The sequence below is a fragment of the Ovis aries genome, chromosome 1 (assembly GCF_016772045.2).
Source record: "Ovis aries strain OAR_USU_Benz2616 breed Rambouillet chromosome 1, ARS-UI_Ramb_v3.0, whole genome shotgun sequence".
Classification (NCBI taxonomy): domain Eukaryota; kingdom Metazoa; phylum Chordata; class Mammalia; order Artiodactyla; family Bovidae; genus Ovis; species Ovis aries.
In genome coordinates this window covers 112,530,167-112,551,853 of record NC_056054.1, presented here as the reverse complement: position 1 = coordinate 112,551,853, position 21,687 = coordinate 112,530,167, and the positions used below count along the sequence as shown (strand labels likewise).

Here is a 21,687-nt window from a genome sequence, read left to right as displayed (position 1 = left end):
TCAGGCTTCCTGGGTCTCATGATGTTTTTCTCCATCCACAGCCCCATATTCTGCTCTGCAGCTGTCCTGCCACCCCCAGGGCCTGGTCCTAGGGTGATGCTATATCTCAGGGCCTCAGAAGGCTTTCCTCTGGGGAAGCCAAGCTAGGTGGTGTCAGAAACGCAGGCTGATGGCTGGGAAGTGGCAGTCTCTTTGGTGCAGAGAGGAGCCACACCCTCAGTATCTAAGCTGGGTACCTGGGACAAGTTTGAGAAACTAAGAGGCCAGATATTACCTGAAGATGCCCTGGTGGTATAGGCTCTGCAGGTGGGGCTGGTCCCTGGGGGCTGTCTGCATGTTTTCTAACTGGTGGGCTTCCTGGGAGGAGCCTGGTTCTTTCTGTGGTTGGGGGTGGGGACAGGGATGGGGAAATGCAGGGAAGCACAGTTTGGGGCCATCACTAGAATCCATTCTCTCACCAGACTCTTTGGTCTCCACCTAAGCTTTGCCCTTTAAACCACTGCCATCTTTTCCTGCTCTTGTCAGCACTTGGAAGACTCTGATTTCCACAAGGGCTCCCACTCTTGTCCTTGGCCAGTCAGGACCTATTTCCAGAACCTTCCAAAAGTGCTAGCCCACCCAGAGACCAGGGCTTCCCCGGGGGCTCCACAGTAAAGAACCCGCCTGCCAATGCAGGAGACGTGGGTTCGATCGCTGGGTGAGGAAAAATGCCCTGGAGGAGGAAATGGCAACCCACTCCAGTATTGTCGCCTGGAAAATCTTATGGACAGGGGAGCCTGGCCGGCGACAGTCCATGGCGTCACAAGAGTCAGACATGACTGAGCGACTGGGCAGGAGCACCCAGAGACCAAAGAGTGTCAAAGAATGAAGGCATCTCTCTCTTTACCCACACCGTGGTCCTTGATTCTGTGATTATGTATTTACAGAAGCTTGGGGGGGTCCTGGGATGAACGCAAGGAGGAGGGGGCTCTGCACACATCATCCTACTGAGAAACAGGACCCAAATTTGCCTTATGCTCAGCTACTTCCTCACTCAGCTTCAGGGCTTTTTAGGAACAAACAAATCCAGCCCCCTAAGCTCTAAGGGATGTTGTTGGGCAACAGGAAAGTGTGGTTGTTGTTAGGCAACAGGAAAGGATGGGGCTGGGTGCTGGGGAATCAATGGACTTGCAGGATAGCCAGATAGGAACTGCACCGCACATGGCAATGTTTACAGGAAACCTCTTGGGAAGCAGGACGCCGTCATCTTGATACTGGGCACAGTGAAGCTTCAGCTGGAGGGGAGCAAAGGTGCTTTTCAGTGGAGGAAAAGCTGCCAGAGTATCGGGGTCACTGTCCAGCCTTCTGTGGGTGAAGAGAGTCCCAGGGAGGAGCAGGAAGAGGGATCTTGAAGCTTCTACTGGAAATAGCTTTGGTCCTGAGGGATGGAATCAAGTGCCCAATCAGTAATCTTCCACTACAGCCTCAGTTAACCCCCTGACACTTTTCTGTACAAATCGCAGAAACCAAGGCAGTGAATAGCTTAATTAGGAATAGCTTAATATCACACAAAGTAACAAAGCTGTATAGAAATGGTTTGTAGATATTTCGCCCACCCCCATGCTTCCAACTAGTTCTGCTCGGCTTTATTATCTGCTTTTGTCTCTCGCAAAGCCCAAGGGTCTCCCTGCCAACCTCTGACTCTGACCTGGGATCTCACCTCAGACAAACAGGATATTACTCACTAAGAGGCTCTCTCATCTCCTCCTTCCCCCAACCCATCCTCCTAATACCCCACCTCCAGCCCCTCCCATCCTGACCCACTCCCTTCTTCCCCTGCTCACTCAATCTGACCCTCACTCTCACTCTTCTTCTCCCCCACACCACCCCACCCAGCCTTGGTCTTCCCTGACTCACCTCCAAGTCCCATTGACACAAACAAAAATTTCAGCACAACCCACTCCAACCGGTTTGGCTGAGGTGTGCAGCCTTCTGTGGAGACAGACACAAGTTACAAGCAGATGCTTGGACGCATTAGATGATGAACATCTGAAGTTAGACACACAGAAAAAGCTCTGGGCATGGACATACAGAGACGTGCAGGGAACGCATGATGGAGGGATCTGGCATGTTATTATGCATCTGTCTCTCCTGAGGGCTCCTTGAGGCAGGGACCATGTGTATCATGCATCTCTATCCTCTGCCTGTGGCCTGGCGTGAGGAGGTGCTCACTAAATGTCTGTTGAATGAACTCAGGCATGCAGGCATGCCTGCAGTGATGCCACTAGAACAATACACATCCTGAGGAGGCCACCTTGACTTGAATTATTCCCATTCTTAGGGCCCAGAATGTGGGTTGGAGGAGGGTAGGTAGTGAGGCACGAGGAGAATGGGGATTCAATGAGGGAGAGAGAACAGAACTCAAGAGACCACGCACTTGTTTGCAAAGTCTTCTCCAAAAAATATTTCCTTCTGGCCCTAATCCTGGAATTTGCCTGTTGCAAGCTTCATCCCAGAAGAGTGCAGGCAAGGCCTAAGAATGAGGGCGTGTTCCCCAAGAGCATGGCCTATGTGGAATATACAGGACTGAGGGCACAGCGGCAAGAGGGACTTGGAGGAGAAAGATCCCTACCTCCAGCAGAGGCCTGAAATGACTTCCTGGCCCAAGTGCTCCCTTTCAGGCCCAGTGGTAGCCTTAGTCCTCCTTCCAAGGCCACCTCTGGTGTTTACTAGGACCTCAACATACCCATGAAAAAATATTTGGCACAGCCTGGCCTTGACAGCCCTGGTAAGTCCAGCGGGAGCCCAGTGTTCCATCTGACTGGAACTGCAGGTGAGTGATTGAGGGTCCTAGACATCTTGACCGGCCACACCGTGGATGCACTGTGAACGGAAAAGGTCAAAGGGATATAGGGACTGGGTACCCACCTTGTGATCACCCTGCTTTCCCACCACTGTGCCTCAGTTTCTCCTGGGGTTTCCTGGACCAGGAGGGGTGCATCCGTGGGAAGGAAAGGAGCTCCTCTGAAATCGTGCGATAGGATCCGAAGTGTGATAATTATAATTATAACACAGGGTGCTCCTCCCTCTTATTCCCCCCGGCTTTACCCCACCCCTGCCACTGTGGATCTCAAAGCAACATCGGGGTGGGGTTGCTCCCCTGGCACAGGTGAGTCCAGAAGAGGGGAAGGGGTTCACCCTGGCAGAGGTGGAGAGAAACAGGAGCTTTGGCATTCAGCCTGGTCCTCGTGGGAAACAGTTCTCTAAGAAGAGGTCACTGCCATGAACATTGTGAGATTTGGGATCTAGAGCCCCTGGATTCATGGTCCAGAGTTGGGCTTATGGTCCAGAGGCAGGGTTAAAGTCTGGGTCGCTGATCAGGCTCAGGAGAGTCAGGATCTCCACTCCGTACCTGACCACCTTTTCTATCCATAATGTCATGCCTTCAACAAAAGTGCATCCAGTCCCCGTTAAGTGCTGTGGACTGTGCTAGCATGGATGATTGAGGCAAGATTACAAAACAAGCCTGACTTTCCAGGAGTTCACAGACTACAGTTCTCATCCTGTCCCTCATTTAACACATTTACTGAATCCTTGGCACACAGCAGGCTTCAATCGATGCTTCTTGAATTGAAGCTTACAATTTAGTTAAGGAGATAAGATGTGCACAAATTATGAGTACGCAAGCTATAATAAAGGGACTAGCAGAGGCTGAGGAAGAACAGAAGGGAGAAAGATTAATTTTAGGTGGGAGGAACTGAAAAGGCTTCATGGAAAATGTGGCATCTGAGGTCAGCTTTGAAAGATGAGTAACATTTTGACAGGTGGAATCAGGAGTGTCTTTGTGTATGTGTGTGTAAAATATTCTACATGAAATGACCCCCACCCCCGCACCTTGCTGTCCTTGACTCCTCCTGCCTGCCCCTCTCCAGACAAAAGATCCTGCTGCAAGATTTTAACCCGTATATATTTCCTTCTCTCTCCTGTCTGTCTGTATGTATATATATATTTTAGCTCCAGTATGTCAATGATCTTGTGCCTCCCCTTCCCTTTGTTTTCCCAGAGTTGAGTTTGCCCCCTTCTCTGGCTATCCCAGATAGGTCAGTAAGGTTTCATGTAACTTGGCAGTTACATTATAGGCAACATGGAAATAGACGGTCTGACCGGTAAGAGTATACTTATAGGAATACAAGGACAGAGTATTTGAAATCGATTGTCCTTGCGAAGTCCAGACATGTGGCTTTGTTCAGTAACCATGGGGTAAATGGTTAAAGCAACCACAGAGATGGTGGAAAGGAGCCCCTTTCCGCTTCAGTGGTGTTGGCGCGGTGTGGGGTCTCCTGACCAGTAGTGAGAAGGTGTTGATGCTGATGGAGAGTCCTGCTAGGGAGGCCAGCAATCTGTGGGGTTAATGCTTTGGTCAATCCCTTGTCTTCTCCTATGTCAAGGGAGGAGGCTTGGGGGTGGGGGGTCACTTAAGTTCCTTCTGAGGGGTCTCTGGGGCTTCCCTGGTGGCTCACACGGGAACTGCCTGCAATGCAGAAGACCTGGGTTTGATCCCTGAGGTGGAAAGATCACCTGAAGAAGGGAATGGCTACCAGTATTCTTGCCTTTGATCTAACTCCCTACTTCAAAGGTAGAGATGACTCATACTACCAAAGCTGTGTCTTCCAGCAAGCCCCTTCCCCACTCTGGGCCTCTGTTTTCTCATCTGGTGGGTGAGGTATTTGGGCAGTACTGTCCTCTGTTCTGGTCTTCTCTGATTCTGGCTCCAAAGCTGAGCCCCCCTGGGAAGTTGGGGAACTCAGCAAAACGCAAGGGAAGGCAGCAAGACCGGCCGGGGTGCGGGACTACTGGCTTGCTTTCCACCCACAAGGGCCTTGCCCTGGCTCCTCCTGGCCAGGTGCCTCCCTCTTTGAGCCACCCTGGGCCTTTCCTACCCCTCCCCCACCCAGCCCCTCCCGTCACAGCCCCTTCCACACACTGCCAGGTAAAGGCTGCAGCTGATGATGGGATCCCACACCCCCCCAGGTCGTTCCCTTATCCCCTCCCTCTCTGGCGCCCATTAGCCAGCCCGGGCCGTGGGGGCGGCGGCTGCCTAGTCTCCGTGCCAGGCCCAGCCCCCGGAGACGCACCTGTTCTGACCTGCTGAGCAGGTTCCCAAGTTTCTGCCTTCGTTGTTGGCCACGGCGTGGGAAGCAGCTCTGCGGGAGCTCGGCGCTCCCGATCACGGCTTCTCGGGGGTAGCTACAGCTGGGTGGGTGGAAGGGGGCTGGGTCCCCTAGCGGAGACCCCAGGGGGGCAGGCAGGTGCGTCCCTGCCCGAGGACTCTGTGACTGCCTACCGTCTGGGTTGATCCCTATCCAGCTCTCGAGCGGCTCCCAGGGAGAACTCGGTGGAACTTCAGAAACACTGGGCAGCTCTGCCTCCCGACCAATGCCTCTGTCCCTGGGAGCCGAGATGTGGGGTCCTGTGGCCTGGCTGCTGCTGCTGCTCCTGGCATCATTTACAGGTAGGACTTGCTTCAGGACCCTTGTTCCTGAGCCCAAGCCGACCAGGCACACACACACACACGCATCCACACGCATCCACACGCATGCACACATACACATTCCCTTTCCTGTGCTCTGAGCTGAGGAATCGGCCTCCCTCTAGCATCTCCAGCTGCTACCAGTGCCCTCAGGAGAGCCACCGGAGCTCTTCTGTTTCATGCCCCTTTCCAGCCCCAGGCCAGGTCTCTGGGTCTGGGCTCCCTGACCACCTTAGCCAAAAGGCTGGAGCTGCCTCTGGGGAAAGAGATGTGGTAATCCAGTACAGGTGGCCAGGGAGGTGGAACTGGTGGGGACCCTTTCACCCCTTCGTAGAGATTCCCTCGCCTACCCCCTGGGCTTCAGAATTGCTGACTGAGGCTGCAGCTGACTCAGGGCTGAGCTGGTTTCCCCAGTCATCAGGGTGTAGGAAGCCTGATGTCCAGAGAATGGACAGGGTCTTTCTCTCACCTCCTCTCCACATGATGGCCTAGAATACCAGTTCTGTGGCACCCGTTGGGGGACTGTCGGGGAGCTGGAAGCTCTTTTCACTCTGGCCCCCCATCTCTGAGCACGCTATGGGGGGTGCTATTCCAAAGTAAGATGGCTACTTCCATGAGCGGGGGGTCTAGAGAGGGCATGGTCCTCTTTCCTTTATCCCTTGTCCTATTTTCTCAGCTAGATGTCTTGTATCACTCCCGTCTAGCACTGTGTACAGAAGATTAGAAATTATAGGAACTTGTAATCTTCAGAGTGGGGGAGAGAGAGAGAGAGAGTGTGTGTGTGTGTCTGTAAGGTTGCATATGCACAATGAGACCAGGGTAGGATTCCTTAGGCTGTTCCCAAGGTAATGGACAACTGAGATATCTTCCTCCTTAGAAAGACAGGGCCTCACCTACACACAACAGTTTGATTCCAAGTCCCAGGAGCAGTGGTGACGGAGCCGCAGTTGTCCAGCAGTGATTTTCCCCAACCTCCATCCCCACCTAAAGCTGTCAGGGAGAGTCAGCCTTGCTCTGATCTTCTAATAGAAGGGTCGTTGGCCCAGCCTCCAGCTGCAGGATACTGAGTTCCGAGCCCTGCCATCTCTCCCTCCTCCCCCCCACCCCCCATCTTAATTCCCATCTTCCAGACAACCCTTCTCACTTGCTGAGGCCAAGAGGGTGGGGCCTGGTTGCTGGGGCCAGGGAACTCGGCAGTCACTTTCCTGTAGGATCTACCCACACCTAAAGGATCTACCCACATCTAGAGAGTGGAGCCATGATGTCTCAGGACTCGGAAGGGATCAAAGAGATCCAACTCCCTCAGGGAAGTTTCCAGGGAAAACTGAAAGAAATAGAAAGGCCAGCGAGATCTCAAGATTACTCAGTGTTAGAAGCATAATCGGGGTTAGTGTCTTGGTCTTCCAACCCCTAATTCATCGGAGCATAACACCTCTGAGTGGTCACTGGGGATAGCCAGGGCACTGGATGCTGGACATGCAGCGCTTAGCAAGACATAGTCCCTGCCTTCTTTTTCCAGGACACAAAGCTGTTCTTTCTCAGAGAAGCCCATGGCAGGGAGAGGAGACCCCTTCTAGTTAGGGCATCACCCCCACCTTGTCCTATGCCTAATGGACGGGTGCCATGGCCAGGGAGGCAGCCTGCTCCAGGGAAGCTGGCACCCAGGGAGCCGCACTCAGCTGCTATAACCTGCACAGAGTGCTCGGAGGGCCACAAGTCAGACCCCGGGTTCCCAGCCCGAGGAACATGTGGGCCCACCTAACTGCCACCCCCATTCTGGCTCCCGTGGGCATCTCCTCAACGGCCCCCAGGAAACTGGAGTGTTCTTGTCTCTGAGAAAGCCTTGGACAGGAACCTTGGGAAATCAGGAGTTTGGGGTTCTGGCCCCATTTCTGCAGTTAATTTGTTACATGACCTTGGGGAACTAAGAATCTAGACTTTAGGAGACCAAGAAGTAGGACCAGATGATCTGTATGGGCCTTCTAGCTCTGAGAGCCTGTGGCTGCCTGAACGTCCAGCCCCTGACTGAAGGAGGGTGCTGGGTGCTGGAAGAAACAGTCCATCTGGCTATGGCGACAGAAGGGGGAAAGGTCCTGACCCCCTTTCTCAGCAGGGACCAGGGGTAGCTTTACCCTAGATACTGCCTTCTGCCCCTGCACTGCTGCAGATTTGTGTCCCCACCAAGTCCTGGGTCATTAGTGCTCTGAGCCCCAGGGCCCTGCCCCACCCCTGTTAGGGAGAGGAGCCCAGGCTGGGGAGGCACCCCAACAACCACAGCTCTTTGTCTCTCCTTAATGGGATGAATTTCCGGGTGAGGTCTCCTCCCTTCTCCTTCCCATCTCCTGCCCTGGGGCTGAAGGACCCATATCTGTAGATACCCTGCCAGTAGGGTCCTGGTTCCTAATCTTTGCTTCCAACTGAGCCCTGCAGGACCCCAGAGAACACGGGGTTCTCTGAATTCTGAAGTCTGGCCTCTGAGGGTTAGGATTAGCTTTCTGTCTAAAGTTAGTTTTTTAGAAAGGGAGGGACCTCATCCCTGCATCTCTACTCCTATTTACAGAGGTGGGGGCAGGCCCTTTTCTGAAGGACCTACCCAAACCCTGGGGGAAGACCAGAAAGGGAGGCAAGCATCCCTGCCCAAGGTAGGGAGCGCTAGGAGGATCCCAGGGAAGCCCTGTGGCCCCCAGTGACCTTAGTCCAACCCCAATGTTTCAGGGAGCTGGGCCAAGGGGACCCCAGCCACAGAGATGGCAGTAAGGAATTCATAGTAGAGTCCACGGTCCCAGCCTCTAGACCTCAGCCTTGGGATCCTAGGGCCCTCCAGGCAAAGTGAAGGGAGGTCAGCCACGGTAGGAGCAAGCCTAGTGAAGAGAGAATGCCTGGCCTTTCTGGACTCCCAAACTTGCCCTTCTGCTGACCAAAGTCTAGGCAGACAGAAGGGATGGGGTGGGGTGAGGAGCTGAGTCAGGAGGGAAGGGAGGAGAGAAGCCTAGGGGCTGAATCTGGGATCAGAATCTAAACTGAGAAGGTCAAGCTCAGAACTGGGGTCCAGCCACAGAGCTGGAGGAGGAGGGTTCTGCCTGAGGGGGAGGGGTCAAGATCACTCTTTAACTGGACGGGAGCCTCAGGCTTCAGACGCTTTCCCCACAGTTCTCAGGCCACCCCCCCACCCCACACACACACCCCTTTGCCTTTAAAACTGGTTGGCTGTCCTGAGAGCTGGGTTGAAGCTGTGATTTGGGGTGGGGCAGAGCTGGCCACACTTGCAGAGGTTGGGGAGGGGTGGCTGGCTGGCAGGATTGGGGAGGGGGTTAGGATCCCAGGGGTTTGGGAGAAGTTGAATTCTGGGTCTCCCACCCACAGTGTGGCTGTTGTGGTGACTCAGCCAGGCTCAGACTCTGGCTCCGGGGGGTTTAGGGGACTTATCTGTGCTGGGAGCCGTGTCTGGGCCGGAGCTGGGGCTGCCTCAAGGCCTGTCCTCCCCCATTGTTCTCACCTCCCTTTGTGATTGGCGTGGCCCCCCTCCCCAGACACTAATCTGTGGTGGGCGCTTTGCCCGGGTTGGGAAGCTCTCACTAAGCTGAGGGGCTTAGGACAATGGAGGGTAAGTGAGGGAGGTGGAGGAAGGCAGAGAGAGAATCTGCTGGTTTTCAAAGTTCCTTAGCACTCCAAGGCCAAGGTTACAGGGGGAGAGGGACGGATGGAAAGAAAAACAGTTGGGTTGTTTATATCACCTGTCCTGAGTAAGGGGCTTCAGGGGTCCCTTCCCAGGTCCTTTCTTACCCCAAACTCACCCACACATTCCAGCTCTTTCTTGGGGAAGCTGCTGCTGTGGGGTGAGGGGAGGCAAGAGTTAACAAAGGAGAATGAGACCCTAGACAGCTCAGCCCCCTCCCCCTAGCCTCAGGTAGGATCCCCCTCCTCCTTCCCAGCAAACTTCCACCAGACAACCCTCACCCCAGGCCTGCAGCGAGAGCTGGTTTTTCTGGTGGCGGCAGCAGCAGAGACCTGACAGAGATTCCCAGGGAGAGGCCTCCTTGAGGGGCCAGAGGTACTTGGTGGGGGGGGGGGCTGAGAAAGGTGGGGGTCCTTCCAGTAGGAACCTGAGGAGCAAGGGTAGAGAAAGCTTTTGTTTTGTTCTGTGGGGTGGTCCTTGATGACAATTTCCCATCACCCCAGAGGGACAGTGACCTCATCTCTGGGTCCCTCTGCCTGAGATGAATCTGCCTCAAGTCTGGGGTGAGGAGGGGAGGGGTGCCTGGGCGACACTCCAGTGGGTGCAGAGACAGAGGCCCCGAGCCACGCAGCACTGACCAAAGGCAGCTGAGACAGATAACTATGCGGAAGCTAAGAGAAACCAATATCAAAATATTTACTGTGTGTGTACATTCACAGACATGCCTTTCCATGGCTTGCTCTGATGCTGACATGCACACATGCACTCCTGAAGAGAAAAAGTGGACACATGTATGTGGGAAACACCCCCAGGTTCATGCAAAGAGGCAGCCTCTCCTGCATGCGAGCCAGCACTGAGCCACACCAGGCCCTCACCCAAAGACGGGCACGCAGACACACGGAGCTCACACTGCCTCCCTTCCTCCTCCTCAGAGACCCACCTCCAGGACCCCATTGTGTGCCCCTAGAAGCACTAGCAGTGGATGCTGACGGAGAAAGGCTCCGCAGAAAGAAAAGCCTCCTGCCCGAGAGATGCCGTCATCCGCCACTGCCAGCCTCAGTCTCCCCTCCGGAGATCAGAGGCCAGGCCTTGTGCAGAGAGGAGAGTTGGGGCACAGGGTAGGGAGAAGGCAGCCAGCCCAGGCCGGGAACGGAAGGCCTGTCTGGGAGCAGGTGGGGTACACAGAGGGCAGGGCCCCAAAGAGGCCCGTGGGGGCCTGGCCAGGGGTGGGGGAGGACCAGGGCAGGGATCCCGTCCGGCCAGTCGGGCCTGTTCTCTGCCTTGCGCAAGGTGGTGGCTGGTGGCGGCTGTGGCTAGGCTGGCTGTGCAGCAGCAGCTGAATCACCCAGGTTCCTGACCAGCGTCCTGGTGCTCCCAGGAGGAGGGGAGGGGAGGGTCAGAGGGAGGGGCGCTCAGCCAGCAGAGTCCACCAGCCTCAGCAACCAGTCTGCAGCAGAAGGGTCCGTGGGCTTGGCCTGGCCACTACATGCCCGCAGGGTGACCTCACCAGGCAGGCGGTGTGTCTCCTTTGCTCTGGTGACATCATCATGCTGACGCCGGGCGGGCACTGGGTGGGGGAGAGAAGGAGGAGGCAGTCCTGGTCTGCCCTACCCTGGGAGTCTCAGCTTCTGGGTCTGCCTACTGGGCCCAAGTTCTCTTTTCCTTCTCTTGCAGCCTCTGTGTGTGTGTGTGTGTGTGTGTGTGTGTGTGTGTTGTGTGTGTGTGTGTGTGTGTGTAAGTGAAGGAGGGTGTTGCTCAAGCTGAGATGCTCCCAGTAAATAGTGAATTTAGGACAAAGGGGAGATGTAGGAGAGACCCAGAAGGGACTTTCCGGTTTAACTGGGTTCCTCATCTGGCAAAGTTTGGGTTTATCACTTGGGGTCATGGGGATCATGGAGCCACAGGTAGGGATGTGGAGGATCGGACCAGACATGTGCCAGGGACTCGATGCATGTTGTACGCTAAGAAGGTATTTTTGGTGGGGAAATGTGATTAGTGGTGGGGAAGGGCCAGTTGCTTGACAAGTACAGGAATGAGGATGCCATCTGACATTGTCCCAGAAATAGGCTTTGGAAGGGTTTGAGTGTCTCGCAGTGGAGCAGGGCTTGGATTCCCTGTGACCTGCATGGATACTGGGATTAGAAGCAGAGGAAGTACCAGGAAGCCCCAATCTCAAGCCCACCTTCAGCCCTTGGCAGCCCTGCTCCCTCTGGTGCCAGGAGGAGGTGCCTGGGAGGGGTGACAGGTGGTTAGCTGGACTCCTTGGCTGGGCTGGGTGGGACCAACATCAGCTTGGGCAGGTCAGGGCCCTGGTATCTGGCCCTGCAGGTCTGTCCCGTCCCATTCGGGCCCTCCCGGCTCCCAACAGCATCCTCCCTTCCTCTTCCCGTTTGCAGGGCCGTGGGATCCCCTTCCTCTGTCCCATTCTCTGCCTCACTGGGGCCCTCTGGCCACTCTAGTGGGGCTTCACTTTCTCCCCCAACGTCTGGTTTCTTCCACCCCCTACTTTCACCCTAGGTCCAGTCTGGAGGTACTCCCTCTGGCAGAGAACCCTGCTAGCCAGCCTATTGTGTCTCCACCCTAAGGTTGCCATGCTAACCCCCTCCCTGCCCAGCCCAACCAAAGACTGCACATTCCTCCTCGTTCTACCCTTTCCTTCTTCTGCCTGTCTCTCACATTCATTCATTCCCACTCATTCACTCATTCAGTCAGTCAATAAATAATAATTGAGTACCAGTTATATGCCAGGAATGCAGACCACTGAGCACTGAATCAGAAGCCATGTTTGCATATGTGATGTGAGATCCAGTTTATACCCTTGAGGTTCTCAGTCTGGTGGAAGAGGCAGACGAGAAAACAGCAAATACAATCTGTGGTATCAACAAATGCAGTCTGTGATGGGTCAACGCAGGATGCTAGAGGGAGAACAGAGGAAGGGCACCTCACCCTGCCTCAGGTGGGGGTGGGGGAAGGGAGGACTCCGGGAGGAAGTGATGTCTAAGCAGAGTCTTTAAGGATGAGTAGGAGTTACCCAGACAGTGATGAGTAGGAGCTACCAGACATAGGGAGGAGGGCGTTCCAGGCAGGATCACAGTATGAGCAAGGTGAAGGCCAGCAGGGTGTGTGAAATGCTGGCCAGAGGTAGGAGCTTTGAACTTTTGGGAATTACTGGACATGCATCCCCAGGCAAGTCGCTCTCACCATTCCAGAGAGCCTTCATTCTGCCCGCAGCCCTCTGCCCCCAGCCCTGTTTCATACAGTTTATTCCACAACTTCAAATCTCTTTCTTTCCAGCCTCGAGCTTCTCTAGCCCTGCCTCCCTCATAAGTTACTCATCCTAGAAACCTAGGAGTGGTCTTTGAGTCTTTCCTCTTTCTGGTCAGTGACCAGGTCCTGCCAAGCTTCCCCTGGAACTGTCCCCTCCTCTTGGCAGCACAGTGCAGGATGGCAGCAGGGTCCTAGTGTGTCTCCTGCCACAGGCCCTGCTTTCCAGTCAGAGGGCACATGACCACTGGCTTAATGCTCTAGTGACTCCGTATTTCCCCTGGCCAAATCTGAATTCCTTTGCCTGGTGTGGAAGGTCCTGGATGATTTTGCTGTGACCAGATGTCTCACTCCCACTCAACACACACCCCTTGCCTTAGTTGTGTCCTCTCCTCTTGGCTTCCTGAACCAGCCAGACTCCACCTCCCTGAGGTTTACCCACCTTGGGCCCTTACCTGGGATCCCTTTCCAGGTCTCACCCCCTCCTGATTCCACCCGCTGCATGCATGAGGCCCTCCTACCTGAATCAGGACCACTAGCCTATCCCATAACTAACGTGCAACACACCAGTAACCACTAAATAAGAAACCATCACACATATTTCCATAGATGTTTCCATACATATCTCTTTCCCAGAAGATCTCAGATTCTGTAAGTGCAGGACATGCATCCTTCTTTGCTGATAAGGCTACATGATAGATCTCCCTGAGGGCTTCATACTGTTCCTTATCAATGGACATAGCACTCACCTTTCAACACTGGTCTCCACCTTCAGTCCTCTGCTTCTGGTTCATGGTTCTAACCCTGCTATATATCTGTCCTGACCTCTCCTCTCTTGGCCTCTGACCCTGGGCCTTTCTATCTTCAGTGACTTGCTCATTCCTGTCTCTGAGTCTTGGTTCATGCCATTCCTCCCACATAGCATACCTTCTTCTCTCTGGGAACCCAGGTCTCTCATCCTCTTATCTTCAAACCATGAAAAGAATGTTCCAAAGGGCCTGTTGGCATGGACCCTTCCTACATCACATGCCGCATCCCAGACACCAACTCTTCTTGACCCTTGCCTTGGCTCCAGACCACTTTCTGAAAGCATTCTCTTTCCCTCTCTTGGTAGGTTAAGCCTTCTGTTAAAGTCTGTCCATGGCTTCCAGGTCTTTGTGGCATAAAATCCACTTCCCTGAGCTCCCAGAGGGCAGAGGCTGGGTCTCTTCTCGTGTTATAGCTGCCCACCTTACAATTGCTCAGGATAGGATCCAGGGCTGAGAGAGGATTGTGACTCTTCCATACACCATCTGTGTGGCCTTAGGCAAGTCACTTCCTCTCTCTGGGTCTCAGTTTCCTCATCTGTTAAAGGGCGATAATAACACCTACCTCTTGGGAATGGTTTGTGGATCTAATGAGGTAATGGACTGAACGCGCTTTGCAAGCATAAAATGCTCCAGGAGTTCTGGGCTGCCTTTGCTGACATTATCATTATGAATAAGTGTTCCCCAGCTCTGGCAGCGCCCCTAGTCCTGGCTGCTTCTGTCTGCCCCCTGCAGGTCAGTGCCTTGCTGGTGAGCTGGAGACCTCGGACCTGGTGACCGTGGTGCTGGGCCAGGATGCCAGGCTGCCCTGCTTCTACCGAGGGGATCCGGGCGAGCAGGTGGAGCAGGTGGCATGGGCTCGCGTGGATGCGGGCGAGGGCGGCCGGGAACTGGCACTGCTGAACTCCAAATACGGGCTGCACGTGAGCTCAGCCTACGAGGGCCGCGTGGAACAGCCGCCGCCCCCACGGAACCCCCTGGATGGTGCGGTACTGCTGCGCAACGCGGTGCAGGCTGACGAGGGCGAGTACGAGTGTCGCGTCAGCACCTTCCCTGCCGGAAGCTTCCAGGCAAGGCTGCGGCTCCGCGTTCTGGGTAAGGCCAGTTGCCAGAGACGCCAGAACCTCAGGCCCTGGGTCTTGGAAGGCAGAGCCAGAAGCAGGGGAATGCAGAGATGAATGGGATCGGGTCGAAACAGGAAGAGGTGGGGTCCTGTGGAACTGAGAGAGCTTCATTTAGCCCATCCAACCCCTGCCCCAATCCAGAAATTCTTTTCAGGTGACCCCCAGAGCTTGATACAGCTTGATCAGCCTTGGGGAAGAATCCATTTATTAGGCTGGTCTTCCTTCTGTGGACCTGACATCTCCCTGTTGGTAACTCGCACTGTCAGCAGTGAGCCTTCTCTGTTCTGCACAACAGCCTCTCCACTAGATGTGACGCTCTCAAATGCCTCACTCAAATCTCTCCTTCAAGCTAAATTTACTAGTTTCTGCAACAGTTCTACCAGACACACTCATTCAGAGCCTCCCTCATCCTCCTGGGCTCCATTTAAAATACTAGGCCTAGACATGGACACACAGGCCCAGCTCTGCCCAGAGTGGCTGTGCATGACCAGTGGGGCTCATGCCTGCCCTGATCTAGACCTTCAGTGAATGCGGTCGGGAGCCGCAGTTGCCTTGTAAACCACCTCTTGGCACTGTGGACTCTCATGGTCAACGGATGCCCTGGACTTATGGTCAAGTCCAGTCTTTTCCATGCTGGGCTTGGACTGTTAATGTTATGAAGATAAAAATAAAGACCTTTATAGTTTTCCTTTATCCACATGGAATTTAGTAATACCAGCCATGGTAGAGAACCCTGAGTGTGAATCTTGGCTTCACCACCCCATAGCTAATGATCTGGAATGAGTCATTTAACCTCCTTGAGCTTCAGTTTCTTCACCTATGAAATAAGGATAATAATACCTACTTCATGTTTGTTGACAGGATTAAAAGAAATAATGTTTGTAAAGTGTTGAGCACAGTACTGGGCCACATAGTCAGTGCTTTAAAAGTAGTGGCTATTATTATTATTATTATTATTATTATTATATAGATGTTATCTGGTTAGTTTTTAAATTACCTCATTATTTTTTATTAAAAAAATGACCCATACTCGTTGTAAATAATTCAAACGGTGGAGAAAGGTACAAAGTCAGTTGAAATTCTACCACTCATTTGACATCTCTGTTGATGGTATAAAAGAAGAAAAAGCTAGACTGAACTGGGATGGGGTGGGGCCTCCTAAGGAGGGTTGTGAAGATGGTGCTCTCTGCCTCCCCTCATCTGCAGTGCCTCCCTTGCCCTCGCTGAATCCTGGTCCGGCGCTAGAAGAGGGCCAGGGCCTGACACTGGCAGCCTCCTGCACAGCAGAGGGCAGCCCGGCCCCCAGCGTTACCTGGGACACAGAGGTCAAGGGCACAGCATCCCACCGCTCCTTCACACACTCCCGCTCAGCTGCCGTCACTTCAGAATTCCATCTGGTGCCCAGCCGCAGCATGAACGGACAGCCACTTACCTGCGTGGTATCCCACCCTGGCCTGCTGCAGGACCAACGGATCACCCACATCCTCCAGGTGGCCTGTGAGTACTTGGGTAGGGCACCCCCACGGGCTCCAGGAAGACGGGTGCGACCCTGAGAGACCCTGAGGCCCACCAGTGTGGATCCTACAGCGCATGAGCACTAGTCCAGGGTCTAAGACCTGGAGCCCCTCCCAGATGACCTTGGCAAACCACTCTCTGACCTTCAGAGTCCTCCTGCTTACAAAGGAGCTTGCCCTGATTTTCAGGTTTCAGGGAGATCAGATATAAATATGGAGTTGAAAGGATTTTGTGAAATAGTTTAGGATTTGAAGACAGATGGACTTGGAATGCACCCTAGTTCTGCTGTTTACCAGCCGTTATTCAGTCAAGATTCATTTTCTTCATTAGCAGAAGGAGAGTAATTATATCAACTTTACAGGGTTCTGATGGGAATTAGAAACGACAAATGCAAAGCCTCTCACACGGCACTTAGTGTATGGATGATACCAGGTCAATGGCAGATGTTGTTTTCCTGGCATTAGACTTCACGCCTCTGTGAGGGATGGCACTGGTTTCTACTCATACTAACACAGCATTTGGCACAAAGTAGGTCCTCAACAGATGTTTGTTAAAGAAATGAACGAGCTGGAAATTCTCTGGTTGTCCAGTGGTTAGGACTGCACAATTTCCCTGCCGAGGACCTGGGTTCGATCCCTGATCTGGGATCCCCACAAGCCATGCTGCACAGTCAGGGAAAATAAAAGAGAAATCAAGGAACTAGGAGGATGGTTAAACCTTTGAAGAATCAGAGAGGGGTTTTGCTTAGCACCTGGTTTTTGACTGGCACTATGCTAGGGCCCACAGGGGATTCAAAAGGTGTTGCCACACTGCTATGCAGAGGAACATATAGGCTCACTGCAGAGGTAAACCAGCGTGGACTCTGAATGCAGGGGACGGAGCTGTCAGCAGAGTGGGGCTGGTCTAGGTTGGGCTGCAGATGGGCAGGACAGGGAAGGGCAGGGAGAGGCCATTCCAGGCAGGGTGAGGCCTGGGACTGGGGGTCTTCAAGGAAGAGCATCACTCCCATTCTCTCTCCTCCCACCTTTCATTCCAGTCCTTGCGGAAGCCTCTGTGAGGGGCCTTGAAGACCGAAAGCTGTGGCAGGTTGGCAGAGAAGGGGCTATGCTCAAGTGCTTGAGTGAAGGGCAGCCCCCGCCCTCGTACAACTGGACACGGTAAGGGCCAAGCTTGAGCCTGGGATACTTCCCTCGGGACCAACACGTACTCATCATGAAATGGGACAATATACTCTGAGCCCCAAATAAATTGGGGCACATGTTCAGACCAATACAAGAATATGCATGGTCACCAAACATTATTATTGGCTTATACCAGGGAGTGTGGGATACATGGCGATGCATAGAGAGTTAGCTAATAAGTGCTTGGCTTTTTCCCTTAACTTTAAAATTATGAAATATAATACGGTATTTAAATGCTAACACTTTTTATGTAAGTGCCTGAAGTGGATAAGACAAAAGGATACAGCTGACTGTGACTGCTGTTAAAGCAACACTTTTATAGCCCCTGTCACATCGCCAGCACCTTAGAAGCACCCTCCCGTCTCTGCTAGTTCCCTGGCTTTTTTCCAGGGTCTGAGATGTCCAGAGAGTCAGGGAAGGGGTCAGGGGCACATGTGTGTGAGCCCATGACAGGCATGCTCTCACATATGAGCAGATGAGCCATGTATGTGGCCTCGTGCCTGGGGCTCTGTTCATGAATCCTACCTTGCAATGTCAGGGGTATTGGGGCATGCAGTCACGTTTGCCAAGTACATCTGAGCCCAAATAGGAATGCAAAGTCCTGTCGTACGGACTTTATGCCATGTGGACCTGGTGCTCAGTGCTGAATGACGTGATGCCCACAGGAGCATGTGAGATGTTGTGCGTGTGGATCTTCCCCGAGTGCGTGTTGGGGTGCCCAGGTCAGGCTGGGCGGCAGGGAGAAGGGGCCTCTGCCTAGACCTGCCTAGAGGAGGGAGGGGCACCGTGGGAACAGCCGGTGGCTCTGGGTGACGTCATGGGGGAGGGAGGTGGAGAGCTGCCCGGGCACGTTGGATGGTGGCAGCCTCAGCCCGCCCATCAGCTTCCCTGTCCTCCAGGCTGGACGGGCCTCTGCCCAGTGGGGTACGAGCAGAAGGAGACACCCTGGGCTTCCCCACACTGACCACTGAGCACAGTGGCACATACGTCTGCCGTGTTAGCAATGCACTCTCCTCAAGGGATTCTCAGGTGGTGGTGGATGTTCTTGGTAAGCACTGGGGCAAAGGCTGGGGCCTGGGCCAGGGGCCTGGTGGGGGGCAACGAGAAGCAAGACAGGGAGTGAACTGGGAGAGTGTTTATTTGGAGGGGGTGGGACTGTACGTATTTTGCAGAGGGTCAGGCTGAGGGGGTGGTTTGGGGTATGTTTTGAGAGGACAGCATGGGGCGGGCCAGAGATCTGGACGTCTGCCTTAGACCTCGGCCTGCCCACAGCAGACCCCGAGGATGCCGCCGGGAAGCAGGTGGACCTCGTGTCGGCCTCCGTGGTAGTGGTGGGCGTAATTGCTGCACTCTTGTTCTGCCTTCTGGTGGTGGTCGTGGTGCTCATGTCCCGATACCATCGGCGCAAGGCCCAGCAGATGACCCAGAAATAGTGAGTACTGGCCCCTCCTGGGCGGGTGAGGTCAGCGGGGAGCAGAGAGGAGACAAGCAGGAGGTGGGCCAGGACTGAGGAGCGAGAGGAGGCTGGGTGGCCCCACGTCTGAGGAGCTTGTGGACCAGAGGTAGGCAGAGTCTCCTGGGAGGTGAGAAAGGCCTGGGGGCCTGGACCACAGCTGGGTGAAGGGAGCCTCACTGCCCGAGTGAGGGCAGATCCACATTCGAGGGTGTCACACGCACGGGCACATACATGGCACCAGGCACACACACTCTGCAGTCACACTGCTACCTGCAGCCACGCGCTCACACTTGCAGGGACGGCCCAGTGCCCACACCCTCCAGCCCCAGCTCATAGAGGCGCCGCCAGCCTAGGTTGGCCTTGGGAGGCTACCACTACCCTCAGCTCCTGACGAGGGGGTGTCTTCCCAGTGAGGAGGAGCTGACCCTGACCAGGGAGAACTCCATCCGGAGGCTGCATTCCCATCACTCGGACCCCAGAAACCAGGTGTGTGCGCCAGGGTCAGGGGTGTTCGTGGGGCCGGGGCCCCTCTGCAGGTCAGGAGCGTAGGAGGGTTGCACTGGGGGGAGGTGGCAGGGTGGGCAGCGCTTCTTTGGGCTGGCTCCTTTAGAAAGCCCTCTTCATCACTGGCCTCAAGGTTGCTTGGGGAAGCCATGGTTAGCACTGGTTTCAGGGTGGGGTCAAGGTCAGGGTGGGGGAATGAGGATGTCTGTGGGGTGGGGGAAGGTGACTAGGGAGGCGCCTGAGCCCCGTCCTGACTCCTCCCCATGTCCGGGCCCTGCAGCCGGAGGAGAGTGTAGGGCTGAGAGCCGAGGGCCACCCCGATAGTCTCAAGGACAACAGTAGCTGCTCTGTGATGGTGAGGCCCCCGGCCCCACCGGTGTCCCCAGCACTCTGCTCAGGCCCCTCTCCCGGCCCCCGATGTGGTGCGTCAGCAGCCCCTCCACCAGCCCCCTTGCTGAGACTCACGCTGCCCGCCTGCCTCCCCTGACACCCCCAGCTATGCCCTTACGCCTTCGTTCTCCAGTCCCCCCTTCCCCACACCTAACATTCACTCCTGCCCATCGCTGAGCTGCTGAGCAACCGTAACCCCTGCTTGTGCCTGACCTCTGGCCCCACCATGCCCCAGCCAGCCCCTTCAAGCGTGGCCGCCCTGCCCAGGCTCCTGACTTGGCCCCTGCCCTTGGTCTCCAGAGTGAAGAGCCGGAGGGCCGCAGTTACTCCACGCTGACCACAGTGAGGGAGATTGAAACGCAGACCGAGCTGCCGTCTCCAGGCCCTGGGCGGGCAGAGGAGGAGGAGGATCGGGATGAAGGCATCAAGCAGGCCATGAACCATTTTGTTCAGGAGAACGGGACCCTGCGGGCCAAGCCCACGGGCAATGGCATCTACATCAACGGGCGGGGGCATCTGGTCTGACCCAGGCTTGCCTCCGTCCCCTAAGCCTGGCTCCCTCTGCTGACAGGGAAGCCTTCAGCTCATCCCCAGGGGGCCTCCCTATACACTCTTTTCTTGAGGAAGATGCTCCCCACCCCACTGACTGCTTGACCTCCAGTCCTTCCAGTCCTTCCGTTGGAAAACGGAAGGGCTCTGCTGGCTGAGTCCCTCCCACAGTGTGTTCAGGTCGCTGCGTGTGCATGCGTGCTTGTTTGAGTGTGTGCTGAGTGTGCGTGCAGGGGTGACTGTGCCCGTGGTGTTCGTCATGCTGTCACAAGTGAACTGTGGTACGTGTGTCACCCGGTTCGGTGGCAATGTGGGGTGTACGTCACGGGGATGTGCTTGTGTGTTGTGCAGCTGTGGGACCTTTGCCTGTAAAATGCAGGTGTTTTCCTCAGACCCCAGAGCAGTATTAATGACGCAGAGCTTCAAGGTGGGAGGTGGAGACTTGGGCCAGATCCAGGTGTGCGGGCATAGCTGGAGCTGGAATCTGGCCTCCTGAGTTGGGGAGCAGGGCTCCCACCACTTGGGACCCGCTGGGGCAAGTGTGAAGCGGTGGGCCAGGGTCCGCCAGAAGCTCAAACTGCCCTCTGGTGGCCTCTGGGCCTGCTGCATGTACATACTTTCTGTAAATAAGCCTGCACAGGGGAGCTTCTTTAAGGAATATTGCCCCAAACTCATTAAGAGAAAAGACTTTTCAAAAAACTGTGGACTCATCTGGATGTTTATCGTTACAAGGATTGCTTAAAGAGTCATCAGCCTACACAGGAATCCAGCAAAGCTAGACCTTGCTGGGGCCCGACCCCAGGAGGCTAATTCCTATGGTTCAAGGTGCTCCTTCTGAGGCATCTTAATCTGGAAAGCCTCATGGGAAGCAGACTAAGATCTGATGGAGTCTGGAGGAGGCATGTGTGCCCCACAGTTACTGGTAACATAGGCTCATGTTTTCTTAGTTGCGTGCACGGGTGTTTGTGGTCCCTTGGTGAGGGGGTCACTAGGACTTGGTGCCAAGGCTGGTTTAGTCATGGTGTAAGGGAGAGAGAATAGTGATAATAGAACCAGGGAGGGTAAGAGTTCAAGTGAGGTGAAGGAGCTACTGGGAGCAAGAATATCCGCTTTTCCCCAGGGGTCTCAGGGTCACTAACTTGGGGTTCTTTCAGCAGTTTTGCTGGGTGGGGGCTGGGCTTAGATGAGGTCCATTTTTGCCTGCCTGACCCAAATACATTCAACCAGGATACCTAGATTTAGTACCAAACCCTGCTCAGCCTGAACTCTGCTGGATTTCTGACCAAAGGAGGGTCTCTCATCCCCTGCTCTGCAGCCAGCCAGGACTTTGCATGTGGAACCTGAAGATATGGAATTCTAGTATGTACATTTTGTGTAAATATGTGTATAGTTGTACATAAATGATATTCTGTTTTTAAATAAACAGATAAAACCTGTTCTTTCTGGTTCCTGTCTTGCTCCCTGAACTGTGTAAATCCTGAACCTCAATAGTCTTCTGTCTCAGGACACCCTCCCTGTGGTTCCAAGTTGGGGAGGAGCTAGGATGCCTGGAACTGGGAGGAACAGGGGGAGAGAAATGGTCTCCCCAAGACCTTGAGCCATCTCTGAGAGTCCCCAGGTAGGACAATGGAAGGGAAGACCCCTTCCAGGATAGGCAGTAACTCAGCTGGGCAGTATTTTATATCCTATCTTTTATTGGAGTCTTACTACAAC

General features: G+C 54.5%; 1 protein-coding gene and 1 long non-coding RNA gene across 9 annotated transcripts; one reads left to right on the top strand and one right to left on the bottom strand.

Annotated features, from left to right (window-relative positions):
* Window positions 1–881: 881 nt before the first annotated feature.
* LOC121820706 (uncharacterized) lies at window positions 882–5,234 on the bottom strand. The gene is made up of 4 exons (XR_006061400.2): window positions 5,115–5,234; window positions 2,726–2,862; window positions 1,897–1,971; window positions 882–1,417 (listed from the first exon to the last, which is right to left on the bottom strand). It is a non-coding gene; the product is annotated as an uncharacterized LOC121820706 (long non-coding RNA).
* Window positions 5,150–21,410, top strand: NECTIN4 (nectin cell adhesion molecule 4). Of its 8 annotated transcripts, XM_060415320.1 has the most exons (11): window positions 5,150–5,222; window positions 5,347–5,491; window positions 10,118–10,357; window positions 13,991–14,350; window positions 15,586–15,876; window positions 16,931–17,051; window positions 17,975–18,123; window positions 18,348–18,507; window positions 18,942–19,017; window positions 19,316–19,390; window positions 19,726–21,410. In XM_060415320.1, exons 3-11 carry the CDS (start codon window positions 10,168–10,170, stop codon window positions 19,948–19,950), a joined length of 1,647 nt encoding a protein of 548 aa, XP_060271303.1. In that variant the 5' UTR covers window positions 5,150–5,222; window positions 5,347–5,491; window positions 10,118–10,167; the 3' UTR covers window positions 19,951–21,410. The 8 variants fall into 8 exon arrangements, with proteins under 8 accessions (XP_060271303.1, XP_060271306.1, XP_042112631.1 ...); XM_060415323.1 differs by having other exon boundaries at window positions 5,150–5,491; window positions 18,351–18,507; XM_042256697.2 differs by having other exon boundaries at window positions 5,150–5,491; window positions 19,316–19,457; window positions 19,726–19,841.
* The last annotated feature ends 277 nt before the right edge of the window (window positions 21,411–21,687 follow it).